This window comes from Medicago sativa, chromosome 2, assembly GCF_051527215.1.
Source record: "Medicago sativa cultivar Bolivia chromosome 2, Bolivia_mono, whole genome shotgun sequence".
In the NCBI taxonomy this organism is placed as follows: domain Eukaryota; kingdom Viridiplantae; phylum Streptophyta; class Magnoliopsida; order Fabales; family Fabaceae; genus Medicago; species Medicago sativa.
In genome coordinates, this window is record NC_140750.1 from 4,749,626 (window position 1) to 4,763,329 (window position 13,704).

Genomic DNA, 13,704 nt, shown 5'->3' on the forward strand with positions numbered 1-13,704 from the left:
TCTTCTCAAATCATAATTTCCTTGCCTCTTGCGCCAACAACAACTTGCTCTTTCATACCAAATTCATCACCGTTTTCATCGCTATTGCTGCAAAGTTGATGGCTGGTAATTGAGAAATTTGAGATTCAAAGTTGGTGATGGGTCTGTCAGTCTGCTACCTCTCATCTTAGCGTTTTTTTAATTAAGGTTAAATATGTTTTTGGTTCCTATAAATATGTTAACTTTTCGTTTTAGTCCCTCTAAAATTTTCCTTCAATATTAAGTCCCTATAAAATTTTCAATCACTACTTTTGGTCCCTATTTTTAATTTAATTTTTGTATTTTTTTAATGAAATTGTGCAGAAATGTGCAAAGTATTCTAAAAAAATTTCCTAAAAAAAATTAGAATTTTTTAACAAAACACAAATTAAATATGAATTTTTAACCGTAAAAAATATAAAAATTCATGTTTTGTTTAAAAATTCTGAATTTTTTTTTGGAGTGATCCTTGTAATATTTTGAATTTTTCTGGAAAATTTTATTAAATAATATGAATTCTACGTATGCGTTTACTTTAAAAGAGAGACCAAAAATGAAGATTGAAAATTTTATAGGGACTAAAAGTTGAAGGAAAATTTTAGAGAGACTAAAATAAAAAGTTGACATATTTATAGGGACCAAAAACATATTTAACCCTTTAATTAATTATTTACATTTGTTCTTTCCATCGTTGGATTAATCCAACGGTTTGTTTACATAGGCGCAGAACACCTCTCAAACTAGAGTAAATAGCCAAAGACCCCCCCCCCCCCCCCCCCCCCCCCCCCGAAATTGCAAGGTTCATCAATTACCCCCCTGTAGTTAACGAAACATCAATTACCCCCCGAAATTGTTAAACGTTAGTCAGTTACCCCCTCCGTTAATTTCCTCCATCCAACATGCTGATGTGGCAGTTAACTGCCCACGTGGCACTGTCACATGGTCAGAAAAGGCATGCCACGTCAAGGGGGATAATTGACTATATTTTTTAATTTTTTTTGAAAAAATTTAATTTTTTTTTTGAAAAAAAACTGATTTTTTTTTCTTTTCAAAATCAACATTTGTGCCACCCACGGACCTTGCAAATATCCCCCTGAAATTTAACATTAATGTGCAAATGCCCCCTTAAATTTAAAATTTATGTAGCAAATAGCCCATAAAATGTATAACTTATATGCTTATATCCTCTCCAAACTTAAAAATTATATGCAAATTACACCTTGAATCATAAAACTTTGATGGTAAATTAAAACTTATTCATAATCTATAATTTACTATATCTCTAATATAAAAAAAAATCACAACTTTAAAATAAAACTGACATGTGGATCATAACAGATCACCTATTAGGACTCTGGAGGCCAAGCACAACGTTTACTGTGCAATCATTGGGGAGAAAGTGTGCATGAAGATTGAAGATGGTTCATGGAGCCCAATTGGGAGGGAATGGACACTCAACAAGTGGCCATAACTATGTTGTGGACACTCAACATGCTGATGAGGAATTATGTGTTGCTTAATAGTATGCTTTTAATTATAACTCTAAACTCTAATACATGATGAAAATGCAGCTCCTTTTGTTTTGGCGGCTAGTAGGCTTTGTGGAAACAATAGCCGCTTGTTTCTCTAATGTGTAACAATAAAACAAACATGTTTGTTTTATTTTAAAGTTGTGATTTTCTCCTTTTTTATTGTAATTAGAGATATAATAAATTATATATTATGAATAAGTTTTACTTTACCATCAAAGTTTTATGATTCAAGGTGTAACTTACATATAAGTTTTAACTTTGGAGAGAATATTTGCATATAAGTTATAAATTTCATGGGGTATTTGCTACATAAATTTTAAATTTAAGGGGGTATTTCCACATTAATGTTAAATTTCAAGGGGATATTTGCAAGGTCCGTGGGTGACACAAATGTTGATTTTGAAAAGAAAAAAAAAATCAGATTTTTTTCAAAAAAAACAAAATCAGTTTTTTTTTCAAAAAAAAATCATATTTTTCAAAAAAAAAAATTAAATTTTTTCAAAAAAAATTAAAAAATATAGTCAATTACCCCCCTCTGACGTGGCATGCCTTTTCTGACCATGTGGCAGTGCCACGTGGGCAGTTAACTGTCACATCAGCATGTTGGATAGAGGAAATTAACGGAAGGGGGTAATTGACTAACGTTTAACAATTTCAGGAGGGTAATTGATGTTTCGTTAACGACAGGGGAGTAATTGATGAACCTTGCGATTTTGGGGGGTCTTTGACTATTTACTCCTCAAACTATCTCAAATTCTCAATCAAGATCTTCTTCACTCTCGCATCAATCATTCTCAAAACCCCAATTATCAAACCCTAGCGAATTCCAGGGTTTTAGCTTTTCCTAAAACCGATTAATTCATTCATCTATGGCGGCGATTTCATCTGACCTCTACCCATCAGAAGACGATCTCGTCTACGAAGAAGAACTTCTTCGCAACCCCTTCAGTCTCAAACTATGGTGGCGTTACCTAATCGCACGTTCCGATTCACCTTTCAAAAAGCGCTTCATCATCTACGAACGCGCTTTAAAAGCACTTCCTGGAAGCTATAAGCTCTGGCACGCTTACCTTCGTGAACGCCTCGAAATTGTTCGAAGTCTCCCAATCACACATTCCCAATTTGAAACGCTCAATAACACGTTTGAACGTGCTCTTGTTACTATGCATAAAATGCCTAGGGTTTGGATTATGTATCTTCAAACCCTAACTCAACAGAAGCTTGTTACGCGAACGCGAAGAACTTTTGATAGAGCTTTATGTGCACTTCCTGTGACACAGCATGATAGAATTTGGGAGTATTATTTGTTTTTCGTTAGTCAAAAGGGTATCCCGATTGAAACCTCGCTTAGGGTTTATCGTAGGTATTTGCAGTATGATCCGAATCATATTGAGGATTTTATTGAGTTTTTGATTAATTCCAGTCTTTGGCAAGAGTCTGCTGAGAGATTGGCGTCTGTTTTGAATGATGATAAATTTTATTCGATTAAGGGGAAGACGAAACATAGGCTTTGGTTGGAGTTGTGTGATTTGCTGACTAGGCATGCAAATGAGGTGTCAGGGTTGAATGTGGATGCCATTATTAGGGGTGGGATTAGGAAGTTTTCGGATGAGGTTGGTCGGTTGTGGACTTCGCTTGCTGAGTATTATATTAGGAGGGGTTTGCATGAGAAGGCTAGAGATGTGTTTGAGGAGGGTATGTCGACTGTTATTACTGTGAGGGATTTTAGTGTTATATTTGATTCGTACTTGCAATTTGAAGAGAGTATGCTTGCTTTTAAGATGGAGGATATGGATATGAGTGACGAAGAAGATGAAGAAAATGAAGATGGGATGAAGGAGAAGGAAGATGAGGAGGAGGATGTAGATGTTCGTTTCAAATTCGATGTGGATGTTGACAAGAAGGAATTTGTGAAGGAATTTAAGAAGAATGTTTTATCTGGGTTTTGGCTGAATGACAAGAATGACATTGACTTGAGATTGGCCCGGTTTGATTACCTAATGGAGAGGAGGCCTGAATTGGCTAATAGTGTGCTTTTGCGTCAAAACCCACATAATGTTGAACAGTGGCACCGGAGGGTGAAGCTTTTTGAGGGTAATCCGACTAAGCAGATTCTCACTTACACGGAGGCTGTGAGGACTGTTGATCCCATGAAGGCAGTGGGAAGACCTCATACGTTATGGGTGGCTTTTGCAAAGCTTTATGAGGAGCACAACGATCTTGCCAATGCTCGAGTTATTTTTGACAAGGCAGTGCAGGTGAACTACAAAACTGTGGACAATCTGGCTAGTGTTTGGTGTGAGTGGGCTGAAATAGAGTTGAAACATGAGAATTTCAAAGGAGCACTTGACCTAATGAGGCGGGCTACAGCAGAGCCATCAGTTGAGGTCAAACGAAAAGGTAATCTTAGTTCAACATGTTCCCATTTTATTTTTCACAATATGCTCTATTTTTTTTATTTTTTTTTGGTGTGTTTGTTGAATGGAGTTAACTGTTGAATTTATATTCTGCGTTACTTTTAGTGGCTGCTGATGGGAATCAACCAGTTCAGATGAAGTTGCATAAATCTTTGAGATTGTGGACCTTTTATGTTGATTTGGAGGAAAGTCTAGGGAGTTTGGAGTCTACTCGGGAAGTTTATGAACGGATTTTGGATTTACGAATAGCCACACCACAAATAATAATCAATTATGCATACTTTCTGGAGGTATGGAGCAACACAATTTTTTAAGTACAATATCTCTTTTGGATTTTACTCTGATGGTTTTGGCTCATTAACATATTGTTAAATGATTTTGATTTATGTAGGAACACAAATACTTTGAAGATGCTTTTAAGGTTTATGAAAGGGGAGTCAAGATATTCAAGTACCCACATGTTAAAGATATTTGGGTTACATATCTGTCTAAATTTGTGAAGAGATATGGAAGGACCAAATTGGAGAGAGCAAGAGAGCTGTTTGAGAACGCAGTTGAAACGGTATGTGCTTTTATTTTTCTTCTGTTGCTCATCTCTAAGCGTTCTTGAAGTTACTGTTTCTTTTTAAATTTTACATCGATGATCTTAGAGCTGGATTACGTTTGAAGTGCGTCAAATATAACAAATCTTATTCCTGTGATATTTTCTATATGACCCATCATCAATTTTCTGCTTTTCATTGTAATTATAATATTTTGTATGGTTGTAGTGTGCACTACTAAAGTTGATGAACCTGAAAACTTTAGTTATTTTAACATAAAGCATTGGATTAGATTGAATGAATTGATGTGGATTACATAGAGAAGTTGATGTAAGTTAATGCTGATACAGTGTCTTCTTTACTCTCCGGTTCATACAATTCAACATAATATTTTAAACGTGTTAAGCAGCATTTAGACAGTGAATATGGATGCTATCATTTTTCCTTCAACTATTCTTTGTAATTTCAATCTCACATCCTTTTTCTTATGTTAGAGCTTGAATTCTTGTGATACACATCACAACCGAGGCGAGCTCTAATCTTGATGAGTCACCATTTTGCATCACAAGCTCATTTTCCTTGGCCTTTGCATTCTGTTAGAGTAATTCCATTTTGACAGACTTCGCCATTTTACATTCATTTATAGATTCTCAATTCTGTTATAGGAAATTGACTCTAAAAGGACTAACACTGTCTCCTTTTTCACTATTCTATATGGAAATTGACTCTTGATTTCATCTTCACTACCCACATTAAATGATATAAAATCACCAAATTCAAAACTAGACAAAGCCTTGCCATTTTCAACTGCTCCATCATCAGAACTTGATAGCTCATAAACTAACAATCGCTGCTTTTCATCAGAACCTCCCATTTGATGTCCCAAATTTTCATTGTAAAACCTCAATGGATGGTGAGTTCTCATATGGTTTCCAAAAAAATCAATTTCTAAATCCTGCATATATCTTTGTGCTGCTGGTCTAAGGCATTATATTGATTTAATTATTTATGTTGACTAAGATCATGTTAAGGTATTATTAAAGGCAGTGAATTGTATTATGTAGAATTTATTGAATTGGTTTGAGAGTTAAGGGGTCTCTTTGTTCATTTCATTGTCTGTGGCATAGACATTAGACTTGATGAAATCTGGAAATAGTTATGCTTATCATAAGCTAGAAGTCTCAAGTGTCGATATACACCAGATTTCCATTAATATATTCACCTCATGATTATTTTCTTCATTTCAGTATATATTCTTTATCACAGTAAGCAGGTTTTCTCACCATACTTCTTCTATCTATATATACATATGTGGGTGTGTGTAAAAAATTAGCAAAGTATGTGCTGGTCATGCCAAAACTAAGTATAAATAACACAAGGATAGAAAGTAATAACATATATCATAACTCATCAAAACTAGTACTACTTTCTCCTGCACATTTGTTATCACCAAAATATAGGGTATAAAAACAGCATCTCTGTAAGGGTTTTGATCAAGATAATTTAATAACAAAATTGAGTTTTAAGAAGCAGATGATGGTGGTTGTTGATTATTCCTTAGGACTTGTAATGATCTATGCCCACTTGGCATATGATCCGTAAGATTAGGTAATGGAGGCTTTTATAAAGCCAAAGCTGGGTAATTGAATATATGCATAGAAACATATTGAACCAGGTTTCATCTTCTTTTTATTTGTTCTTTCTGGAGTTGCTATTACTTGAAAATAGCCTTTCTCCTTCATAGTCATATGATCATATCATAATGTTTGAGCTTGAATTCTAGCTCTAGAGAATGTTTCTCTGGTATGTTGGTATATGAATATGATGTTGAAACAATAGCAATTCGTATGATGCCTGAAATTATAGTTTCTCTTTTCTTATTTCATTCTTCATTTCACTAGATATATTGGTTAGAGTTAAAAGAAGCAAGCTTAAGAATTTCTTGGGGGTTAAAGCCATAGAGGGTTGATTGATCCCTTTGGAAGTCATAGTTCTAAGCAATATGTGATTGTGGAATCTCAATTCACTCTGTCTCTCCCCCCACGTAACATATCAATTTTTTTAAATGAGTTCTGTCTGCATTATTTTTTTCTATTAGCCAAACCTTTTCCCTCAAAAGATCTTGTCATAGAATAACTACGTGATATGTTTGATGTCTTAGCCAAGATAAAGAATTGTTCTTTGATGGGTTTTTATTTATTTGTTTATTCAAAGCTTGCCACTTGCATATTAAATACACAACTTATTCGGATGTTTGCAATCAGGTTTAGAAGCTTTGCTTGCAGTTCTGTTATTTTCAGAAGTATCCGTAGAGTTTGGTTCAATTCAGCATTTATAAGTATTCCCGTTCTTTAGTTTTAGAAGCGGTTCAGTTCCTTTAATTTTAGAAACAGTTCAATTTAGGAATATAAGATCCCATTATAGTGAGAACCAAAAGACATCACTTTGGTTTTCCTATCCGAACAGAACCATGAACAACACTTACATTAACTGTGGAACAACTTGTCTCTGTCATTGGCTATAGTAGTGGAAAACCAACATTGTCCTCTTTTGCTTTTGGTAATCCTAGAGTGTAATGTAAAATATATCATAACAGTCTTAGCATGATTATACAGCAAGTCAGAGACTTCAAAGTCTGAAATAGTAGCACTTCACACTGCTATGTTTGCAAAGCAATAAGTGCCGCACCTATTTTTGTTGTCAAAATGAAGTATTGTAGTATGACAGTAATGAAAATATTAGGAAAGATTTAGAGTTTAATGAGTTGGATCCCAATATAGATTATGATATAACATTATGGTATAATTTGATCCGTGTAGCCGACCCCACTTAGTGGGATAAGCCTTGGTTGTTGTTGTAGTATGACTATATTTGCTATTTGTGAACTAAAGTGACTTAGTCAAGTGATTGTACTGTACTGAACTTTTAATGTAATCAATAAGCATCTAGTTTGTCAAAGATCATAACTAGTATTTTCCTTGGTTCATCGTAGTATGTGAGGACATTCAACTGTTTGATAATGTGTTTGTTTGTATCTTGTAACACTTGAATTTTATTGTTGATAACGTATTATAATGCTAACACAATTTGCTTTTTGGATAATGCTTGCCAAAACAGGCCCCAGCTGATCAAGTGAAACCTCTCTATCTGCAATATGCTAAGCTGGAAGAGGACTATGGACTAGCAAAGCGAGCTATGAAGGTTTACGATCAAGCAACGAAAGCTGTTCCAAACAATGAAAAGTTAAGCATGTATGAAATATACATTGCTCGTGCTGCTGAGATATTTGGGGTACCCAAGACACGCGAGATCTATGAGCAGGCAATTGAATCTGGTCTTCCAGATAAGGATGTCAAAACTATGTGTTTGAAGTATGCTGAACTGGAAAGAAGCTTGGGAGAAATTGAACGTGCCCGTGGAGTATATGTATTTGCCTCCAAGTTTGCTGATCCGCGGTCTGATCCAGACTTTTGGAATGATTGGCATGAATTTGAGGTTCAACATGGAAATGAGGACACCTTTAGAGAAATGCTTCGAATTAAAAGGAGTGTCTCTGCAAGCTACAGCCAGGTTACTATAATGTTTCGATTTTCACTTCCTGAGCCTTATCATTGATTCGTTTGCATTTATTCTAATCTTAGTTTTATTATTTTACAGACACATTTTATACTGCCCGAGTATCTGATGCAGAAGGACCAAACAGTGAATCTTGAGGAGGCCAAAGACAAGTTAAAGGAGGCTGGGATCCCTGAGGACGAAATGGCTGCTTTGGAAAGGCAATTAGCCCCAGCAGTTGACAAAGCAGCGACAAAAGAGAGAAAAGTTGGGTTTGTAAGTGCTGGAGTGGAATCACAGTCCGATGGAGGGATAAAAACTAATGCGAACCATGAAGAAATTGAGTTACCAGAAGAAAATGACTCTGATGACGATGATATTGAGATTGCACAAAAAGATGTCCCTTCTGCTGTTTTTGGCGGTTTGGTTAGAAAAAGAGACGAGATTGAAAATAATGAAGTAGATGATGGTGCAAAAGAGAAGGATAATGAAAGTCGGCTTGGTGCCCTTGAGAGAATTAAGAAGCTGAAACGAAATTAAATGTTGGGTTAGAGTATTCCAGTTAAAAGTTTTGATAGCATGAAATTGATTTTGATGATTTCTGTTGTGTACTGTCAATCTAACCAGAGTGATTTAATTGTAATTTAACCTGTACATCTTACAGTAAATTGTAGCTCTTAAGTTGTACGCCTATTCCTTTCTATCATATTTATATTCAGCCTCGAGCTACAAAGCTGCAGCAAAATGTTTGTGCTTATTAAGTTATAGCAAGAGGAGTATATGTATTCTTATTGTTGATGCTGTCAGCTATCAAGCACAGAAGATATGTTGGATTTGGCAGTTATTAAATTAAAATTCTGCTGAAGCAAGTTAAGGTACTAGAGAATAAAACTTGTCCAATCTGATTATTTTTCTTCATTATGAAATTTGTGAAAATCGTTTTTTTTTTTTTTTTTTGTGAAAATCGTATTTTTTTTTTTTGAAGAAGCTAAATTAGCCCACCCAATTTTTTTTTTTTGAAGAAGCTAAATTAGTCCACCCAAATTGACACCGGAGAGAATTGAACCTGAGACCTCGAGGAGGAGCACACTCTCAAATCCCAAGCCAATACCACAAAATCGTATTTTTATTGTTTGAGAAGGTGCTCAATTTTATTACTTGAACAAGTCTTTAGCGCATCTTATTATTTTATTTCAGTTGATGAAATATCTTTTCCAACTACACTAACCTTCTTTTGATTCCTTCTGTGAATGTACTTGCTTCTCAAAAGCTAACACTCACACACACACGCTCACACTGATTTGCTGATATAGTCAATTGTGTGCCTGCTTCTAGTTCTACAGCTAACAAGGTCTAAAGTTGATTATGATCATAAGTTAGACAGATACATATTTTCTTTTATTACTACTAAACCGTATTGGACATCTACCTCATTAGCTTAGTGGCTGAGCCTTTACTAAACTATGTTGGTTATTTTATAAATTGTCAAAATAAGTGTTTACTAATGAGTGAATCTCTTTCAGAGTTGGTTTCTTTCTTTCAGAACTAAAATCTAAATAGATATGGATTGTCAGATGTTGTGGGAGATAAAGTTCAAAAGAGACACTGAAGGTGTTGGACACTAGAAACCAATTTCAGTTTTCTTTTTGTTCGGTTGCTTTTCATTTGTATATAATTTGAACATCATTGATGCTATTTAGAACTCTACCTTATGCTTATATGGTTTACAGAGCCTTAGCCACGGATCAATGGTACAACTTGTTGATTAATAGCTGGCTTCTATCCATGTTGAGGAAAAAGTTGGGGATTATGGAGCTGGAGCATTTGATTTATGTAGTTTGTGGTCAATAACTTTGCTTCATTGTTTGACTCATACATTTAGAGAACAAATGCTTTTATAAAGACCATTGTTTTTCTATTCCCAACGTATGAACTTCGCATAAATTTCATAATTTATTTGCTTGGACAAATGTTCATTGAAAATGGTTTGGTAATACATGTTTGGGTAATATTTAGTTGTTTTTACCTCGATAGTCCATCATGCCATTGAAATGGCTATATGGGGAATTAGGCATCTTTCAACTGTTTGTTGTACTAATTTCTTCTTTTGTTACAATTCTTAATTCTTGATCATCTGTGTGTACATTAAAACATGGCTATCTATGTTCTTGGTTGGTCTTTGGCTAGCAAAATTTAAATGTGTCAACACCTCCATCACATCCCAAATTTGCCAGAGCATATGTACATTTGTTTGCTTCACAATACGAATGATAAATTCTAACCTCTCAATCTGTTTCAAGTAACCAAAAAATTACTCTCCAACTTTTCAAAGAGTGTGCAACCACCCCGACTGAAATCTACATGTAGTTAAATATGTCTGAAACCATGAGCTCCAGCTAAATTTATACCTTCCAAAACATCCCAAAGTTCTGCCATGTAAGAATTAAGATACAAGCTCCAATAAATTTTGACAAACCACATATCCATTCTCATTCACTGCCTCTTATGAGACCACCATATATTTTAGGAGTTTCACTCACTTTTGTATTTGCAGAATTATAGTCCTTCACACCTTGAGCAATTAATAGCCATGGGTTATATGGCATGGACCACTCTTCGTTACGAGTCAACTTATTCTTCCAATACCAAAAGCTTATGACATTTCTCCATTCCACTTGATATTGGATTTTGCTGAGGTCACTGAATGCATAATCACTTTTTTCAGTTTCATTGGCATACTCATCTCTTGAAGGATCAAATTAATAAAGGAACAACTCAACATATCATAAGCCTCAGCCAAATCCACTTTGATTGCATACAAATCCATTTTGCCATTTAATCTATTCATGTTATACAACATTTCTCGAGCCACTACTATGTTTTCACGAATACTCTTCGCGGTATAAAATCAGTTTGAAAAGAGGAAACAATATGGCTAACAAACTCTTTCAATCTATTTACAATGACCTTACTCTCATAATCTTGTAGATAGAAAGTGTTACAAAGAGAGATAGGTCGGAATCGGTCCACAAATTCTGGAGAACTAACCTTCTGAATAAGATAAATGTATGTCAAATTAATCTTTGCTATTTCCTCCGGTGCATTCCAGATTTTCCGGATGAAGACTTGGCGCCTTCCACGGGTTCATGTGGAAAACTGCTTGCCTTATCTCTGTATCAGTGACCTGAACATCCATTTTAGTGATCATACAAAACACAATACATATATTCTCACTCTAAAATATCATAAATCAGAACCCGAAAATACATGAAAGATTTTTTCATTCTCAAAATAGCTCTTTTTTCTTTTTCTTTCAAAGATTAACTATGATTTAACTTAAAAAATGTTCTTAGATACTTGCAGTCGCTTCATGTTATGACTACTTTTACGACTAGTTTATATTACTATAGTTTATGTTAATGTTTAGGCATTAGCTATTAATTAATTCGTAGTATCTGGAAATTTGCTGTACGGTAAACTTAATTTCTTTTACTATACCATTTTTTGATCAAATAATTTTACAAATTAATTTTTAGACTTTATAATTTGAAATAAAATTTTCTAATTAAAACTATGAAGTGTTTTGAAAGACGGCAAGTCAAAGTTTAACTCTATTATATTCGGTGAGTTGGTCTTCTTTTTTTGAGAGATCGCAAGTCAAAGTTTAAATCTATTGTATTCGGTGAGTCGGTCTTCTTCCTTTAAGAGATGACAAGTGTAACGTCCTCCTTTTATTTAATTATTTTTTTATTAAGTTAGAATTTATTTATGTGATTTATTTATATATATGAGGTGTTAGTATTTTATTATGTGGCATTATTCTATTATTTATTAGAATATGAGAATTTTTAGTGTAAGTAGAATTGGAGGTTAGAATAGAAAGAAGAATAAGTTATTAGGCCTAAATAGATTTAGGAAGAGTGATTAGTATTATAAATAAGGAAGTTTAGGTTATAAAGAGTTTGGACGTTAAACCGCCTTTGGAAAAGAGGAGAACAAGAGAGAAGAGAAGAAAGAGAAGAACTCAGAGAGAGAACCCTAGGAACGAAGAACACTGCTTTTGATTTCAGAAAAACAATCTAATGTAAGGGTGAGACTATCTTTCACTAATATTAGGTCTGTGAATCATCAGATTGCATCTAACATGCTTTAGGATGAGTTTGTGAGATTATGAGAAATAAGGGCCGAATAAACATATGGGTAGTGAAAGGTTTTTGTTTTTCATTCTTTTTATGATCTTTTATTTAAGGAAAATGTTAACTTGTGCCCTTAAGGCACAAGTTTAGAAGCCAAATGTAAAAACTTATTTTTGAAAATTGTGCATTCAATGTCTTGAAAAGTTAAAAACTTATTTTTTCAATACAACACACATGTTTTAATTCTTTTTTTAGATCCTTAACTTGTGCCCTAAGGACACAAGTTAACATGACCCTTTATTTAATTCATGTTAAGTTCGTGCTGTAATTTGCTGATGTAATTTTGGGTATAAGATACTACACTTCATCGTGGAAAAAAAGAAGTGAAAATTGATTTCTGGCTTCGAGTTTTATAAGCTATACCAAACCGTCAAGTTGTTAAGTTGTTACGATGCTAAGATGATTTGAGATGTTAAGAGTTGCATAGTCGAGTTGAGTCACATTGTCGAGTTAAGTGAGGTTTGATTATGAAGTTTCAGATTTTATGAAGTTGAAATTGAGGGATAATTATTATTATCTATTTTATGATTTTCAAGAAGTATGTGACATTCCGTTTATGAATTAAATACTCTGATTTTAAATGAAATTTTTATGTTGGGAAAGCGGGATGCTACAACAAATCAAAGTTTAACTCTAAGTCATTTTAGGTGCTAATCTTGTTAAATGATGCAAGAAAATGCTTTACCCCGTTTGATTCAGTAATTGAAATCCTTTTTATATATAAAACTCATAAATACCATATATAAAAAGTAACACATTGATATTTTGATCATATTTTAAATATGGACTTTAGACACATGTTAAAGAACTCGATAGAATATTTTCTTTTTAAAACTCATATTTTTAATTTTTGTAATAGAGAAATATTATTTTTTTAACGTAAAATTTCTATTTTTTTCCCTTAGCATTTTACATGTATCATTATATAGTACTACCTCCGGTCCTAAATATAAGAGAAGAATCTTTTTTTAGGTTCATTGAATGATTAATGTATTTGGACTACAATGTAAACTAAATACATCATTTATTCAATGAAACTAAAAACAGAATCTTCTCTTATATTAAGGACCGGAGGAAGTATATGATACAAGTTAACAAAATCCTTTAAAATATTTGGTTAATTTTTAATTTAAGTGGTAAACCATCGATCTATACATAAAGGCTCTCCTTTATGTGTAAGTTTTTTTTTTCTTCTACTTTACACGGACCAATGTAAACATCATCATGTAACATATTTGGTTAACTTTTAATTTATGTGGTTAATCATCAATCTATACATAAATGCTCTCCATTACGTGTGTGTTTGTGTAAATTCATTCTCCATTTAGCTAATCATTATGTCTTTTAATTTTTCGAATGTGAAATGGAATTAGAAGCACTAGTTAGGCATATAATCATACAACAGTTAGTGCAATCATGAATATACACTCAAGACATTAGGACA

At 33.7% G+C, this 13,704-nt stretch overlaps 1 protein-coding gene across 1 annotated transcript; it reads left to right on the plus strand.

Moving 5' to 3' along the window:
• Positions 1 to 2,325: 2,325 nt before the first annotated feature.
• Positions 2,326 to 8,809, plus strand: LOC146943822 (uncharacterized). The gene is made up of 5 exons (XM_085742090.1): positions 2,326 to 3,950; positions 4,073 to 4,257; positions 4,359 to 4,529; positions 7,627 to 8,079; positions 8,167 to 8,809. Exons 1-5 carry the CDS (start codon positions 2,420 to 2,422, stop codon positions 8,602 to 8,604), a joined length of 2,778 nt encoding a protein of 925 aa, XP_085598216.1. The 5' UTR covers positions 2,326 to 2,419; the 3' UTR covers positions 8,605 to 8,809.
• The last annotated feature ends 4,895 nt before the right edge of the window (positions 8,810 to 13,704 follow it).